Source organism: Prinia subflava, chromosome 9, assembly GCF_021018805.1.
Source record: "Prinia subflava isolate CZ2003 ecotype Zambia chromosome 9, Cam_Psub_1.2, whole genome shotgun sequence".
NCBI lineage: Eukaryota > Metazoa > Chordata > Aves > Passeriformes > Cisticolidae > Prinia > Prinia subflava.
Window position 1 is genome coordinate 15,898,140 of NC_086255.1, and position 14,882 is coordinate 15,913,021.

Consider the following 14,882-nt stretch of genomic DNA (forward strand, 5'->3'; position numbering starts at 1 on the left):
AGGCAAATGACTCCTTAAACACAGATAGGAACAGGATTGTATCTGTGGGGACAACGCTCCAGTTTGTACGTGGGAAAGAAAAATTTACATCTTTGGCAGAAGATATTACGGGAAATAAGACTATGGAAAACTTACGTTAAATAAACATTACAGGAAGTTTTAGCTTTGCATGATTGTAGCTGTATTGGTAGGTTTAATTTAGCCAACAGCAAGATTTAGCAGCTTATATGTATTTCTGTAATAATAGAAGTACATATAGAAATAGTCTCCAGCATTACATTTTTGAAGCCCAAATGTAATTGGATATCTCCAGTACACCAGTCACTGATTTCTAAATATGGTGTCATTCTGCCCCTATTATTATTTACTACTATTTTTAATGTAGTAGCACCAATGGTCTCTGGAAAAATCATGGTCTTGAGCTAAACACTACTTGTAACTCCCAGTCCAGGAGAGCTTTTCTTGTGTAGTATGGATGGTATGATCTGTTCTTTTCATGTGGCAACAAAAATACAAAGAACCTGCACAGCTACGGGGAAGTGCCAGCAGGAGTGTTCCCTAAATGTAGAGAAAACCTCCCAGCTCTCATCTTCAGCACTTTTATCTCTGTGTATCAACAACGTGCTGAGGGTGGCCTTATAAACTGAAGACATGAAAGCCTGCAGAAAGAAAGGAGATAATCATGGCATCAGGATTTGTACCTGCTAGCACTGCACTGCTCCTGCCCAGTCCCTAGCTACAGCACCATACCTTCAGCCTCTATCCCCAGAAGCAGCAGCTATGGTGTTTGAGGACCAGTTGTGGGAAAAAACACTTTGTGCATCAAATACATCTGAAATAGCCACTGGGGAGAGGTATGAGTTGGAAGGCAAATGAGCTCACCAAGTGCAAGACCTATGCTGTAAGTCTGGCAATCTCCAAAATAGCAATACTATTTAAAGAGATACCACTCTGTTCTCTCAATTATAGAGTGCAGAAAAGGAAAAATTATCCAATAAAATCACATCAGAAAAGTAAAATTAGTTGCAGGATTTAATGAATTGGTCTTCTGGTTCAAGACTTCTATAAAAATACTTGTTTTCTCTAAAATTGAAGTATTTCTTGATTATGACAAAAAGGAAAAATTTCCTGCATGTATTTTTTCATACACTTCATATAGGAACATACTGAAAGTGGAAAAAGCACAATCTGTAACAGCCAACTGAGAAAATAAATTACCTATATTTTATTCTGAATGTATATGTCAAAAAAAGACATTAACTCATTAAGTGGATTAATTAGGACTTGGAAATCTTGTACTCCTGACTGTCTAAGGATGCCATAGTATGAATCTATTTATCCATCAGGTCAATTGATTAAAATATAGTAGTATTATGCATGCAGTATTCCACTGGGGTAAAGTTCATCGTACTTTATGATGTCTCACCACATTAAAATTGTGGCTGTCCACAGCTAGATTATAATGGACAAATACAAACATGGCTGATAAGCACAAATAAAGCTGGAAAAATCAATGCCAGTCCACTTTTAATGCTTACAAAATTACATAAAATTAAATGCGTTGCTGGTATTTTTCCTGTTAGATGCATCTGCTAAGAGTATCTCCAAGAGATATAATGAGGTCTTAAAAATAATTCTGACTTAAACCCTGACTGAATTTAAGAGATTTTTCTTTTTTTCCCCCAGTAACTTTCACTACCCTCAGGTTAAATACACTCAGAAGTTTAACTTAAAAGTGAAAGGATTTTCCTTCCTGTCAGTGTTGCAAACTCAACCTGATGTCTGGCAATTTAAACCAAGACAATTTAAACCTCTGTAGTAGCTGAAGATTTCATTGTTGTCCTAGTATATCTCCAGAGGCACTTATACAATCCCATTGTTTTACTGGCATGATGAACCCACATTAACATCCCACAGGAGTCAAAGGAATTTTATCAGATGGCCCCAGCAGACAATTGTTGGATCCTTCCCTTTGCACCACACAATGGTGCAATATATCAGCCTTACAGTCCTATAGTGCTTGCACAGAAAAAACCATGAAACCAGGCAGTGGAAATTTGGCCGTGGCTTGCTGAACCATTTTCTAAAGCTGCTGATAACATAATGGTCTTTTCTTTTGCATTTCTTTATGCAGGTTGTTTACGTCCAACACTTTTGATGTTATTAGTGATGATGCTTTCATGGGCCTTCCTCATCTAGAATATTTGTGAGTGGACAAGAGTATATTTCCTGGCATTATTAAATAGAGTGGGTGGGCTTCCAAGTTCCAGGAATTGCTTTGACCAGAATCCCTTTACAACCCATTACAGGTTCATAGAGAACAACAACATTAAGTCAATTTCAAGAAATACTTTCAGAGGACTGAAATCTTTAATTCACCTGTAAGTAAAGTGATTGAATATATTATTTGATATATTTAATATAGTAACTGAACCACTGTGTTAATTTCTGATTTCCATATATAACTGTTCATGGTTATTTAAGTGGTATTAATAGTAATTTAATTAGAATATTAATCTTTGTGTTTACACCAAAGGCTTCCAAACTGTGGTATGTGTAGAAGGCAAAGACACAAACAGCTTCCAAGCAGAACATGTTTGGCAGTAGTTCCCTGACTTTCTCTGCTTGGAGCACAGGGGATTTCCAGCTGAGCATGTAGGAGCAGGGAGGTGTATGAATTGGGAATCTTGGCACTGGTGAGGTGAGTCCCAGTTTGGGACTTGGAAAGGAGGAAGGTGGGAGCTGTGGTTAGGAATGTGAGAGGCTGAGGGATGGACCCACACCTCTTCCCAGGCACCCCAGTCTGACATGGATCCAGGAGAATATTACAGCCATTCTTGGGACAGGCCATCACTGTCTGTGCCTGTGTCCACATAAGACAGTAATAGTATCCAGAAGAATTTGATGAAATCAGACTTGAAAATTCCCACCCAGAGAATTTTGAATAGAAGACTGGCAACAAGACGTATTTTTTATGTCTTACTGATCTACTTCTTCCATTCTGCCCCTACCCTGCTCCGCAGCCTGCCCTCTCCTGCATGCAAGCAGGAGCTTCCCATGGTCAGGATTGTCACACCCTGACACTGGGACCTGCTTACCATTCCTTGTGTGCAGCTCAGCCCCTTGGCTATCTTGGAAACACGGCCAGCTGTTGCCCTCTGACCTGCTGCAGCCCCTTGCTGCATCATCTGAGAGGGGAAATTACTCCAAGGCACTCTGGATGCCAATGTGCTGTAGGAGCAACGCTCCCCATGCCCTCACCAGCAGGAGCACTTCTCACCCCGTGCTCAGCAGGTGAGACACACATTGGCAACAAATACCTGCAACATTTCACTGCAAACAAGAGTGGCTTCCTCCTCTCTGAGCTAGGGAGACAGTTTTTATACAGGCCTTTATCTCTTACCTTACAGCACGTTTATCTTTTAGCAATAATTTAATTTAATGAGGAATGATTTTTAAAAATAAAATACACACTATAAGAAAACAGAAAAAAATACAAAAGAAGAAAAGGAAAAAAAAATGAGGCAAAAACATCCATAGTGTGCCTGACATGGGTTTATACCCAGTTCTGAGCATCTGCATTCTGAAGCATGCCATGTGCATATCATAGGCAGGGGAGTGGATTCTGACCTTTTGGCCTTGACATGATAAAACCTCCAAGAGGGTTTTGAAACAGGGTCATTTAACTTTTTCTTTCATATATTTTGACAGAGGGGAGAAAGCAAAGGTTCTATTTTAAACCGTTAATGCATAACTATAATAGTCGAATTGCAATTCCCCGCATCTTCACCACCTAGTAAATGTACCATAAAACACTTTATGCTTTCCCTTTTGGTCAGGACAAGATTTACAGCTGGCTGAAACCAAGCCTACTGTGACTACTCATGTAGATAAAGTTACTTATGGAATGGCTCTAGGTCTGAGGAAGAGGAAAGAGAGAGGAGAGAGAATGAGGTACTAAAAAAAGGCTGTGCACATCCTATGACAATCCATATTAGAGGTACAGGCAGAATTATACTGTTGTTAGGAAAAAAAAGATATCTGGATAAGGTTGGTAACTGGGACCCTCTCCTCAAAATATTTGCACACGAGTAGCTTTATATTCACAAATGGCTCCAGTACATTATTTATCATATTCATTTACTTATTTAGTAGCTGCTGCTGCCAGTGAACAAATTGCTTTTCTAAAACAGAGGAAGGCACAGTTTCTTCTCCACAGAGCAGAAAGTCCAAGGCTAACATCTTGCCTGTTATATTGGTTTCTGGGGATGCTTCGGAGTTTCACAAGAGAAAACATATGAAAAAGACAGAACCACATTTGAGGTGCAACTGCCATTTCATGCTCATTTTTGGGACATAGATTTGTGCATCATGCTGCTGTTGTCCATGGAGCAACTAATCACAAAGACAATGAGAAAATAGTGGAAAATAACTGCAAAGGCACCACTAGTTTAATCTGCTTGAAGAACCACTCACCATCTTTTGGGGAAAATTGTGCATACACATTAAGAATGATCATTTGGCATCCTGAGGCACTTTTCATTTAAGAAACAAGAGAATACTTGGGTACATAAACTATATTAAAAAGAATCACAGTAAATGAGCATGCAAATAAGCTCTATGAAGTTAGATAAGATCAACTTTGTTCTATTGATTCTATTTACTTCCTTTTAGCAACATAAATTTTGGAATGCAGTAAGCTATCCAAACATTTTTACTTTTATAATGCAATTAACCTCAATAATTACAGTGTGTCCTTATTGTAAAAGAGAGCCATCTAGAATTTATTATTGTGCCACAGGACTTATTTTCTGGTCAGAGTACATTTAAGAACAGAAAAATTAAGAAAATATTGCAATTTTTTTCTAATTTACTAATTTAATGTCAAAATCTTACAGTTAGCACTGGATGGTAATTTCTATGCACAATACATAATTTTGATTGCATTTCTCTCAGAACTGTCACCAAACTGGATGTTTGAGTCAACCTTTAGTCTCATTATAATCCAAATACCATGTACAGCACCATCTAGGCAAGACAGTGTTTTCTCATACATAAGTATGCTTTTTAACAGTGGACTATAAAATGCATCATTTTCATTCAAAAATTGGCAAGTGCATAAACCTTGCTTAGATTTTTCTGTCAGTCATGTACGCATGGCAGCGGTGAACCACTCCTACTTCCAAGTACATCCTCCCTTTTAGTTTGCTATATAATAATGTAAAAACAATACAGGGCATCAAGTTGTCTCTGTTTGGAAGTCCACACAGCTTTCTCCATGTGATTTACCTGACTTTTAAAGAATTGCTCTGGAGCATAAAATTGCATGTAAGTGAAGCACATGATACATTCACATACAGTGTTCCAATCAGGTGTACTTTGAAAGAGGTGAAGTCAGAATGGACTCATGGAAGCTCCCATGTTTACTATTACTGCTCAGACAAACACTTGTTTTTAAAGGAGGCAGCAGGTCTAGTACATCTGGGCTTGTTCTTGAGTTTAAGTACGTGCCTAAGTGTCTTTGCTTGTCTAGAGAAATTCTGGTTAATAAATAACATTTATGTTTACAAGTTGAAACAGAAGAGGTTCTAAGTCTTCCTAGCTACAGATTTTAACTGGGATTTTAATCTCAAATGATTTCTTTCCATTTTTGTTTCTTCTCATAAGTAATTAATAATTCTATTAATTGGAAGAGGCATAAGTACACCCCACAACATTATTCTTTTTCTGTCATGCCCTCCGTGACATCTGAGGCCTTTGGCAAATTCACAGAGACAGTCTGACTGAAATGTAATATACTGTTTGTTCAAAGCCTGCTCACATTTCCTTGTCACTTCTGCTAGCTGGAATACTCACTGAATTTAAACAAGTTTTGCCAACATTGAAAACTGGGTGTTAATAACAATTTTTTGCTGGTCTAATACACATTTACACACACATGCACACATGCCAAGAAAGCAATTCACACCTATCATCAATTTATTGCCTCTTACTGCATATTTTCAAAAATGATGAGCTAAACCTAAGCCCATCTGCCCATATTAGTAAGATTTTCCTTCCAGAAGAGGTACAAGAAAGTGAGGAAATTGCAGTGATATGAGCACCCTGTACTGGGATCTCATAGGGAAAACATCAGTAGATCAAATCATGACTAATTGTTTTCAAATGTTTAATAGTGTTGGCAAAACACCAAAGGTGATAGAACTTTTACTCTGCTAAGTGAAGTATTGTAAATGCTGTAAGGCTGCTGAAGAGTGAGAAAGCAGAAGGAGGCATAGCATTTTAGTGGAAGGAAAAATCACAAAGTAAATGAGCTATTCTTAAAGGCAATCTTTTAGAAGAAAGTGCTGGAAAATACCAGTGTTCTTTGCTGTAAGTAAAAAATGCCACACAGTATATCACAACTTGCAAAAATAAGTAGTTTCATGAACAACTAGCACTAATACTGAAGTGTTTTCTTTTACAGGAGTCTCGCAAATAATAATCTCCAGTCACTTCCAAAAGACATATTTAAAGGCTTGGATTCTTTAACAAATGTGTAAGAAAGCAATTAATTAATCTTTTAATTTTACTAGAAGTATAAAGAGATTATATTAGAGGACATTCTGAGTAACATTCAAACCAGCAGCCAGTAATGGATCTTATTACTGGGTAGAGACTACACAGTATGGGTAGGCTTGGTTTTTTGTCTGCAGTTGCTGAAAATTTGTGATAGCTTTGAATATTCCACCAGTTATGAAAATAAGTAATATTGTTAGTAGTTATGTAATAAAACTGCATGTTCATTAGGATTTTGTAAATAAGAAGGGAGGATCCTTAGGGATGCATGAGAGAGCAAGGCATGCAGGGAAGGTGGAAGATATTTAATGGAGTAACATTTTAATGTGCAAGCAATTCCTGGGGAAACTATCTTTTATCAATAAAGCATGTGCCTAAGTAAGTATCCCATATTAAATCTAATTGCAACCCAATGAAAACCTCAGCTTGTTTAAATATATATATAAAGTTATATATATAAAATACCAGTAAAAATACAAAAATATGGATAAACAGATAAATCTTATAATTGCCTTAGTGAAATAGATCCTGTTTTCAATATACCAAATCCTGTTCTGTCTGATCTGGGATGATAATGTCAGCAAAGCCTTTGCCTGCTCCCAGCACTGACAAGGTGGGCTGAATGCCTGGAGCAGGGCTGCAGCAGCAGGATGTGGCCATGGCCAGCGTGGCTGGAGCGTTCCTTGGCACGGCTGCCTGTGGCCAGGTGGCTGCACAGCCTGGGCCTGGCGCCTGCCCGTTCCTGCACATACGATCGGAAATCTGATGGAGACAGCTGTAAAAGATTGAACAGAACTCCTTTGCTTGTGTCTCCTGAAGCCCTAAATGAGTGTATCCAAAGGAGATAGTGAATACTGACTGGCTGACCATCAGGTTACATTAATTCCTATTTTGTTAGCTAGAATGCTCTTACTGAGAAAGGGTAATCCAAAGGAAATGGGATCATTAGTTTGGGAGGCTTTGCATACTTGTAAACTTGGGGAAATCGATAAAAATTTATGACTGATCACCAAGTTAAGGTCTCCTTGATCACCTTATTATAATTAAATCTGTGTGGGTTCTGGTATGTAGGTTAAAATATGGGTCAGGACAAATTAAGCCAGGAAGGCCTCAAGTGAGAAAAAGCAAGAGGGCACATATTTAACAAAAGCCTGTTTTGTTGTTCTCAAGGAGAAATACATTCGCTGAATACTTATTTTCAATGCATAATTTATTTGTTGTAGAGATCTTAGAGGCAATGCATTTAATTGTGACTGCAAACTGAAGTGGTTAGTGGAGTGGCTGGGCAGCACCAATGCAACTGTTGAAGACATTTACTGTGAAAGCCCACCAGAATATTATAGGCGCAAAATCAACACCCTCTCTTCAAAAGAGTTTGATTGCATTATTACAGGTAATGTGCCTCAAATGATTTAATCTTGTTAAAGTCAAAGCTATAGTTTTTCATTCTAGAGCCCGTTTTTGCAGGAATGCCGCATTCTGGATGGAATGTTTACTAAAATCAATATGAATTCTTCTGGTTTAAGTTTGACATGGGAATCATTTGGGAGCAGGGTCCTATATTTCTGTATCTACTCAAACTTTATTATTTTACATAATGATTTGGAAAAGTGGGACATAAAACAGTACCTCTTTTTATTGAGAAAGGTTGAAAAACAAATTGCGGTGCTCCTTTATCAACAGAAAAATTGGACTAGTGATGAAATACTGTAATAAATTGGTATCTGATGAGCAGTTGGTTTTTTCAGTACAGTATGTAAAATATCTCTGTAATTATCATCTGTTGTGTGTACTTTTGCAGAATTTGAAGTTTATCAGTCCCTACCATACCAATCGCTGTCAGTGGATACTTTCTCATATATGAACGATGAACATGTGGTTATTGCTCAGCCTTTTACTGGAAAATGCATCTTTCTTGAATGGGACCATGTGGAAGTGATGTTCAGGAATTATGACAACATTACAGGTATGTACACTGCATGACAGATAACATTACAACAAATTATGCAAAAAGTGGTACTAACCCTGTCTTTTACTTTTCTTTTTATAGGTACTTCAACTGTTGTGTGTAAACCTATAGTTATTGAGAGTCAGCTGTATGTCATTGTCGCACAGCTGTTTGGAGGCTCCCACATATATAAAAGAGATATTTTTGCTAATAAGTTTATAAAAATTCAAGATATTGAAATCCTTAAAATCCGAAAACCCAATGACATTGAAACTTTCAGGATTGCTGAAGACTGGTATTTTGTTGTTGCAGACAGTTCAAAGGCTGGTTTCACCACGGTTTACAAGTGGAATGGGAATGGATTTTATTCCCATCAGTCTCTGCATGCCTGGTACAGAGATACTGATGTGGAGTATCTTGAAATAGCTGGCAAACCACATTTAATTCTGTCAAGTAGTTCGCAAAGACCTGTAATATATCAATGGAACAAAGGAACAAATGAATTTGTTAAGCGGTTTGATATTCAAGATATGGAAGATGCATATGCTGTGAAGCATTTCAAAGTGAAAGAGGATGTATACATTTGTCTAACAAGATTTATTGGGGACTCTAAAGTAATGAAATGGGGTGGTTCAGCATTTCTGGATTTACAAAGGATGCCATCCCGAGGGTCAATGGTATTCCAACCACTTCAGATAAATAATTATCAATATGCCATTCTTGGAAGTGATTATTCATTCACTCAAGTCTATTATTGGGATGCGGAAAAGGCAAAATTTGTGAAGTTTCAAGAATTAAATGTACAGGCACCAAGATCTTTCATACATGTCTCCATCGATAAACGAGATTTTCTCTTTGCTTCAAGTTTTAAGGGAACTACATTGATTTATAAACATGTCATAGTTGACTTAAGCGCATGACACTCATAATTCTGAGATTACATCAGACTTTCTACCGTAAGTGGACAAAATGAACTAAATGCATGATGACTCTCTTATCTTACTTCCAAATGAATGCCTTTAAAAGTTGAGATTGCTAGAACAAAGTATTACTAGTATCTTCATCTTTAATTGTCAAGTCTAGTGGTGTTGGAAGTTGCATTTTTTAACAAAAAGAAATGAAATTAACTGTTCTTTGCATCCACAATATGTAAATACATGTGCAACTGCATCTGTTGCTATAAAGAATATTAAGATGTACTTTTCCATTTATTTATTCACCTGTTTGAAACAACTGCCAAATAAAATGTTTACATTTTGTGTCTTTCACATTCCAAATATTATTTGCAGGTGATACTTTTATTTGTGTATATATTATACACATATAAAATAAAGCCAGGAAGGCATATTGCCCAGTGCAGTGTTGTACTGCATAGAAGATGCACAATATTGAAGATCAGGTGGGTTTTACTAATCACAAGATGTTCTTGATAAAAACACTGCATTGACACACAAGCCTATAAATTATCACCTGGACAATCCTTGCACTTATGTAAAGCTTCACTGACTTAAACAGAACTCTAACCAGAAAAAAGAATTCAGTTATCTAGATGTGCTTGTAGGATGAAGGGTTCAGTTATACACATCTAATTGTAGGATAGGCCTTTCCACTGTGTATAGCTGGATGTGATTGTCTTAAAATTACAAAGGACTTGGCAGAATGAAAGATAAGGTAAAGGTCTGTGTTTCTTCACCTGTTGCTGAAGCAGCACAAAACAAATCTCTTGTACAGCACTGGGACTGTTACTGTGCTGAAAGCTAGAAGTAAAGCTTATTTTTCAGCTAGCATTATTTCTATAGTTGAACTGTCACACATCACTTGCATGATTCTGTGTCCTTGTCAAGTCTTTCCACTATAATTGCAATTATTTAGTCTTCAATGAATTTATTCCTTATTCTGAATGAAGCTAGTGAATGGGAAGTAGTTTTTTTCCACTACCTGGCAATGAATCTTAGTTCCAGGTACTTCTGAAATTCAGGGAACTTTGAATGTGGCAGGATAAAGTCAGTTTGTATAGTGTATGCAACTCCAGGGAAGCTAACTATATCTGTTAAATTGTGCCAGAGCTGAATGTGGCATCAAAGTCTATTACAAGCTCAGAGTTAAAATAGTCTTTTGTTTACATACATCTAGTGCACCAGTTGAGAGAAACCTACACTGATGCTGAAGATGATTTTGTGCAGCTCAGGAAGAAAGTTTATTTTAGACACCTTTGCATTCACTTAAATTGTCAAGCATTGTGCTCCAGTGCCATTTTTAAAATATAGTCATGAATACTGTGTTCATTTCTAGACATTTCTACCATTCAGAGATGTTGATTGCTGAATAAAACTAATGGCACTGTGCATGTCAGCTAATCACATGAGCTGATTAATGTATATCTAGGAAGCCAGTCCTAAGCAGTATGTTTCTGTAATAAAGAATGGAAGGGGGGTTTTATATTTAATGTTATTTGAAAGAAAAATGTCACCTGAACAATGCTAGTCTATAAGTTAATTTTTCTGATGCCTTGTTTATATCCATAGCTGCATATGCTCTGCTGAGCATTTGGCTTAATAACTACCTATTCCATAAGTATTTACAATGTGAGTAGAAAGATTTTAAACTATGTTTCACAGCTGAAACATCCCAATTTTTTTCTTAATAAATGCATTTCCAAAAATCATCTTAATAAATAATCTCCTTTTGGCAGTTTCCTTTATATGTCAAACCATATTTCCTTTATATAGTTTTAGTTGTTACATGAGCATGATTTCAAACCCCATTTGGATGAACCCAAATAATATTTTTATTATTTCTCAATGCTGGTGGCATATCTGTGATTGCCACATCTGTTTGTCCATTTCTTCTTCAGTGCCCTTTGCATGGGAAAGGAATGAAATACGAAGTCATGAACCCATCGCCAATCTACCAGCAAACCATTAAGTGTTTTCTATTTCTTCTTGTCTTCTGTTTCACTCTTTTGCTTAAGGTCCTATTGAATTATGTGCACTGGTTTTGAACTGATTTTTCCTGTTATACTTGCCCACATGCACTCTCAATCAAATGATAAAGATAATGGCTATGCATCCTTCTCATTCTGAACATATTATAAACATCTGGCTGAATTTAAGTGGAATTGGAGAAACTTGCTAATCTGCTACCAACACTTATTTACAAACAGCATATTTGTCTCACAGTGTACCTTGAAAAAGTTACATTTCATGGAAATGTATTTCAGAGCCAGCCAGCTACGCTGGCTAAGGCCTATGCTATCGTAGTGCCATGATTGTTCTCCTGAGTTACCTCATTCTGAAATAATGTGACAGGCTTACAGGAATTCACTGTTACTCCTGGGTTTAAAGGAGGAATTTTAATGCCTGCAGGAGTGTGAGTCACTAGAATTTTAAATTCACAATACCTATAAAAGCCATGGTACAGTGGAGGGTAGCAAGGGATCAATCTGCTGGAGAAAGCAACTGCAGTATCAGTTTGGTTGTTCCTTCAGAAAATTTTTTCTTGTAGTCAAGGACCAGTGATTGGGAAGTTCTTAATGCCTCTGTCATTTTTGGAAGGTCAGCTAATTAGTATAAAATGCTGAATTGAAACCTTTCTCTTTTGAAAATCCCTTTCTCTAGTTGGTTTATGTCAGGTGGAGACTCACAGGGACAACAGCCAGTTTCTTATTGTGCAAGTATAGCATTTCTTTGTACCACATAAGGAACTGGGGTATTTTTAGAACAGAACTCATAATCCATAATGTAGAAGAGCGTGAAGGCTCATTAGGTGGCTCCCTGTGCTGTTTCTTCCTGATTTCAGAGAGTGGGCATTTCAACAGCTCATCTGAGCATAAGGCTAAACCCATATTCATCCTGGTTCTCTGCTCAGCACTCCTTCAGATATCAGTGGAAGAGTCAGAAAAAAATCTAGAATAGAACCTTTTATCATATATACATGATACTTTTTAAAAACGCTGTTTAAAAAAAAATTCTTTCTGCAAAGTCTATGTTACTTGTGGCTGACTGGCTGTCTTCTGTAGTTGCAATGGATTTTCTATGCTCCCCAATTGTTTTGTTTATGACTGAGAGAGTATGTAAGGTACTAAATGTATTACAGAAGACAGTATTGAAAGCTATTAATGGGTACTGCTGATCCTTGATGCTGCTTAGTCATGTTAATGTCTAAGACAGAAAAAAAAGAACATTAATGGAATAATATTGTATTCCTACAACTACTACATTATATTTTTCATAGAGCACAAACATAAAAGAATATGCACCTCTCTACTTGGAAAGCGATATATAAAATACATTCAGAATACCTGATACTATACCATGTTTAACTTCTTTTATTTTGTCTATTGCAATACCTAGAACTTGCAGGTTTTTTGTTTCTACTTATTTTCCATTGAAAAATATTCCAAAATGCACTCTTCCTACAAAGAAAGAAATTCATTAAGGAAGTATCTTGTTGCGTAAAGTAACAAAACAAACAGAAATGTGTTATTGGTTTGTGTTTTGTTTTAATTATAACTACTCCTAATTATTTTAATTTTTTAACTTCATTTGAAGGGGTTGTAACAGCCACTTGAAGTATGGTTGAGGATGGGAAACAATAATTTGCATAAGTAGTAACCTGTGATATGCTTTGATACGTTCTAGTGAGAAGCTCACTAACAGCTGTATTTATGTACGTAAGCATTAAAATATATTGTGTTAGCATTCAATGGAAAATAAAGAATATTTAAACTATAGAAGTAACAAAAAGTCCTCAGCCTGACAACAGCACCAAGAGAAAGCAGAGAAGTCAGCATGCCCAAAATGTGACAACTAGGAACAGAATATAAAGCCCACAGCAAATCTCAAGAGAGTGGAAGTTTTCCCTTTCAAGGAAGAATTTCCCTTCCTTTGAAAGACCTAATGTGTTTCTCCTCAGTAGGGACCCCTGAAAATCCAGATAATCACTCAGTTCTTGCAAAATACAGTAAGAGGCTTACAAACTTAATGCACTACATCCATGATCCTCATATGTGGATTTTTTCCTTTTGACACCTCTGTGCTACATCAGTCTCAGCCGTGGTGGCCCAAGGGGAGTGGTGAGCATGCCCACAGAAAGGGCCAGGGCCACACAGAAGTTAAGGCAGGTTCAGCAGACGGAAAATGCAAACCCAAGCACTCATTCACTCAGTGTTAATGCCTCCCCCACTGCCTCGCAGGTTTTCTCTCTGATTTGTCACACACATTGCCAACAGTTCCCACTACCTTTCATATGCCTGCAAGCCTTCCCCTCTCATTCTTGCTGATCTGGAGACCTAAGCGTGGCAGTAAAGCTGTGATTTAGACTCCTATTGATTAGAGTGGCTGACTGTGGTTTTGTGGCTGGGAACTCACCGATAAAAGTCGAGGTCTTGGGGAGTTCAATTCCTCCAGACCGATCTGCGGTACACTGCCTGACTTACTGCTAATGGCAACTTTTCTTCCTTACTGATGACTCTGAATTCTAATGGCTGGTGTTACAGGCATGTCTCTGTTTATAGTTCACTTCAGCAAAGTGCTCAGAGGCAAACCTAACCCTATTTCTATTCAGGAATTTTCCTGAAATGAACTGTAACCACAAAGACCTCCAGTGTGCTATACAGAAGTGGTGTTGTATTTGTGCTTTGAGACCTTGAATCGCTCCAATTAGTTATGGTAGTGTAATACTTCTGTCTTCAAATTTGTTACAGTAGAAAGCAATTTGCCCCTAAATATGCATATTTGTATTAATAGAATTGTTTATTTATACTCCAAATAAACTGAAGTGGATGATGGCAATAATTATGTTACTGTTCCCAATCTCCCATTCATCAAATCAATTTCTGAATTCTCAAAAGTTGTTTTCAACTCAGCCTTACTTTACTCTTCCTACTGAATTATTTCAATTGAAAAAGGACTTTCTGACCCATTCTCACTTCCTGTTTGAAGGCCTGGATAGCGACAGCAGTATGTTAGCAAGTTGTCAACCTGCCCAGATGGTGAGCATCCAAAAATGCTGAAAGAGCTTCAGAATAAACAGGCTGATCTGCTAAGAATACATAATCCTTCATTAAAAACCCTTTATGTGCAAAAGAACTAGAAGTAACAAATATTATATCTGTTTTTCTAAAAAGTTAATGGATAGCCAGTGGGATTTCAGACCAGTAAGATCTACATTTATCTGAAATTATAAATGAAAATGGAAGTGTGAAATTTCAGGAGAAATTAGGTAACTAAGCAAGTGGGACAGGCTGACTAGTGGAGGGTCCAGAAATGCAAAATACTATAAATAGGAAAGAAATGCTCGCAAAGTTTAAAATTAGCAGCAAAAAAAGTCAACTTGACATTGTTGTGAGCAACTCAGAAAGATACTGATCTCAATA

General features: G+C 37.1%; 1 protein-coding gene across 5 annotated transcripts in view; it reads left to right on the forward strand.

Annotated features, from left to right (window-relative positions):
- The window catches only part of LGI1 (leucine rich glioma inactivated 1), a 29,309-nt gene extending 19,544 nt beyond the window's left edge, over positions 1-9,765 (forward strand). For all 5 annotated transcript variants that reach the window (XM_063405625.1, XM_063405626.1, XM_063405628.1 and 2 more), the window contains 6 exons: positions 2,135-2,206; positions 2,310-2,381; positions 6,467-6,538; positions 7,782-7,951; positions 8,360-8,524; positions 8,609-9,765. In XM_063405625.1, the coding sequence (XP_063261695.1) occupies positions 2,135-2,206; positions 2,310-2,381; positions 6,467-6,538; positions 7,782-7,951; positions 8,360-8,524; positions 8,609-9,426 (1,369 nt within the window). In that variant the 3' untranslated portion in view covers positions 9,427-9,765. The remainder of the gene's footprint in view (positions 1-2,134; positions 2,207-2,309; positions 2,382-6,466; positions 6,539-7,781; positions 7,952-8,359; positions 8,525-8,608) is intronic.
- The last annotated feature ends 5,117 nt before the right edge of the window (positions 9,766-14,882 follow it).